Below are 2,938 nucleotides of genomic sequence, written 5' to 3'. Positions count from 1 at the left end.
AGTTCGAACTGTCATTCATCGCTACTTTCTGACAAGCTCTTCCATTGATAGGAGCATGCAGCTTTCTCTCTCTCTCTCTCCCTCTCTCTCTCTTTCTCTGTGAGAGAGAGCAAAATAACGAGAATTACTGAAAGAGAGAGAGCTCCCAGAAACACAGAAACGCACATCACACACACACACACGCGGCCCAGAAAGGAGCCAGATCATGTCAGATCGCGCACAACCATCATAAATGCTGATCAAGATGTGTAAACTGATAATCAAAGCCCCCCCTCCCAGAGTACAAAATGCACTTTTTTTCTCTCTCTCCCTCCGCTCGAGCGCGGCTGAACCTGGCCGGCTTGAGCTCACTTCACGGGCGCGAGCCTGCTGCAGCCGCCGCTCCTGCTGACAGCAGACTGAGAGAAAAAAAGAAGAAGTAAATTTCGCTTTGGTTAGGTTCAGGCAATGAAGAAAGGAGTTGGTTAAAGGGATAGTTCAACATTTTGGCAAATTGGCCCATTGCCATAATCGCTATAGTCATAGCAGTAGGTTTGTTACCTTTAATTGTCGGTGTAAGCTATTTTTAGAACGGAGGAGCGGAGCGGCAGGCTGCTCAGGGCTATGCTATGGAGGCTAAGGGAATTTCTTGGTTTTCCTCATCAAATACACAACCCAACAACTCCAAAAGGCTGTCGTGGACAAGTTGTGAGCTGCACAATCACCACGCTATGAGATAATAATGGAACGTTACGAGACGGAGCTGTTTTAGAGGTAAATTCATGCAAAACCGCTGATGCGTGTTGCGTTCAGGGACAGTTTTTCAGCAAGCAGACTCTGTATTTACCTCGAAAACGGCTCCGTTTCGTAACGTTCCATTATTATCTCATAGCGTGGTGATTGTGCAGGTCACAACTTGTCCGCGAAAGCGTTTTGGAGTTTTGGGATTTTGTATTTGATGAGGGAAACCAAGAAATTCCTTTAGCCTCCATAGCGTAGCTCTGAGCAGCCTGCCGCTCCGCTCCTCCGTTCTAAAAATAGCTTACACCGACAAATAAAGGTAACGAACCTACTGCTATGAATATAGGGATTATGGCAATGGGCCAATTTGCCAAAATGTTGAACTATCCCTTTAAGTTTAGTAAAAACACCAGGTAGAGGCTAGACAGGCTGGAAGCATAATGAGCGTATGTTATTAATATGATGTGCTTGTTTTGCAGTTAATTATGCACATGATCCGTTTGATCCCAGAAAGGAAAAAAGGATTAATGCGCAGCCTCCGTTTCCTTTCTGATTGCGTCCGTCTGTCTGTTCGGAGTGGGAGAGAGAGAGAGAGAACCCTGTCTGTATACCTGTCTGTAATGTAAGTTTGATTTGATATGAATGTCAACGTTTAATTATGGACACTAATGAGCGCGCAGCAGTGCGTAATGACAGCTCCTCGTTGGTGAAACACAATAAACTGCACTTTTTCTTCCACGTGTGTCTTATTGACAGGTGGAGCCTATATATAAATGCATAGTGAATGGTAAAAACGGAGAGTTGGACTAATGCTAATAACTAGTCCAGTTCGAACTAATGAGGACCTCCCATTAGTTCGAACTCTCATTACTCCGATTGTCGGACCAATGGGAGTTCGAACCAATGGGAGGTCGAACTAATGGGAGGTCGGACCAGTGCCATGGACCCGTTTTATATACCTACCTATGATCACAATCATACATTTGATCTTGTTGAATAATGCCGTGGACGATGTATAATTACAGAATGGTTTTATCTCCAAGTGGTGTCAACATTCACTGAATGAACTTAGAGGAAGATCATGACAAACTCTACACAGGTTTCATATTTCACCCTTAGTGCCTACTTTGAAATCGGCCATTTGAAATATTTATATTTCCCGATTTTCCTGACTTATTATATTTCAATTATATGTGTCAATTTATTTTTCATTTGTATCATCTGTATGAACAGGAGTTTACATGAGCCTATGTACCTGTTTCTGTGCAGCCTGTTTGTAAATGAACTGTATGGTAGTACAGGGGTGTTTCCGTTCCTGCTGATTCAGATCCTCTCTGACATCCACACTGTGTCTAAGCCTTTTTGTTTCCTGCAGATTTTCTGTTTGTACTCATATGGAGGTATAGAATTTTTTACCCTAGCCATCATGTCTTATGACAGATACCTTGCTATCTGTTATCCTCTGCAATATAACACACTTATGACATCTAATAAGATTGCCATGCTTACCGCTCTGGCATGGTGCTACCCTGTTCTTAGCAATGTTTTCATAGTGTATTTTCTGACTGGCCGTTTAAAGCTGTGTGGGAACATTATAAACAAAGTGTACTGTGACAACTATTATCTTGTCAAACTGGCCTGCTCTGACACAAGTCTCAATAACATCTTTGGTCTTGTTCACATGTTCACTGTAATATTAAGTCTCATATTGTTGATTCTTTACACTTACATGAGGATTCTCACAGTGTGTTTTTCTAGCTCTAAACAGACCAGACAGAAAGCACTCAGTACCTGCACACCTCATCTTGCTTCTATACTGAACTTCTCATTGGGGGCCTTCTTTGAAATATTGCAGGGCAGGTTTAATATGACCACTATACCCAATATGTTACGCATTATTTTGTCTTTGTATTGGCTTACATGTCAGCCTCTTGTCAACCCTTTACTGTATGGACTGAAAATGTCCAAAATACGCATTGTATGTAAAAGTCTGCTCTTTAGCAAGAAAATGTGACTGCAGATGTTATTTGACAATTAACTGATTTGCCTAAAAAGAGGTGAAAATATAAAAGGAATGACCATTCCACAATGTTTGTCATGAAACTGTTATAAAACTGTAATTTACATCATTGCTGATTTGACTAATTTCATTTTCTTTTTAATTGTTATTAATTTGGTTATTATAGTGAATACTGATGCAATTAACAACTATTCAGTT

The 2,938-nt window shown here is 41.1% G+C and overlaps 1 protein-coding gene across 1 annotated transcript; it reads left to right on the top strand.

The window, feature by feature from the left end:
- Positions 1-1,801: 1,801 nt before the first annotated feature.
- LOC310996059 (olfactory receptor 4B13-like) lies at positions 1,802-2,734 on the top strand (the record flags this gene model as incomplete). Its single annotated transcript, XM_083985336.1, has 1 exon — positions 1,802-2,734. The coding sequence occupies one exon, from the start codon at positions 1,802-1,804 to the stop codon at positions 2,732-2,734; it is 933 nt and encodes a 310-aa protein (XP_083841462.1).
- Positions 2,735-2,938: the final 204 nt, after the last annotated feature.

This window comes from Trachurus trachurus, assembly GCF_905171665.1.
Source record: "Trachurus trachurus genome assembly, chromosome: 13".
Classification (NCBI taxonomy): domain Eukaryota; kingdom Metazoa; phylum Chordata; class Actinopteri; order Carangiformes; family Carangidae; genus Trachurus; species Trachurus trachurus.
Note: the sequence above shows the minus strand (reverse complement) of the source record. Positions and strands in the feature narration are given on the sequence as shown.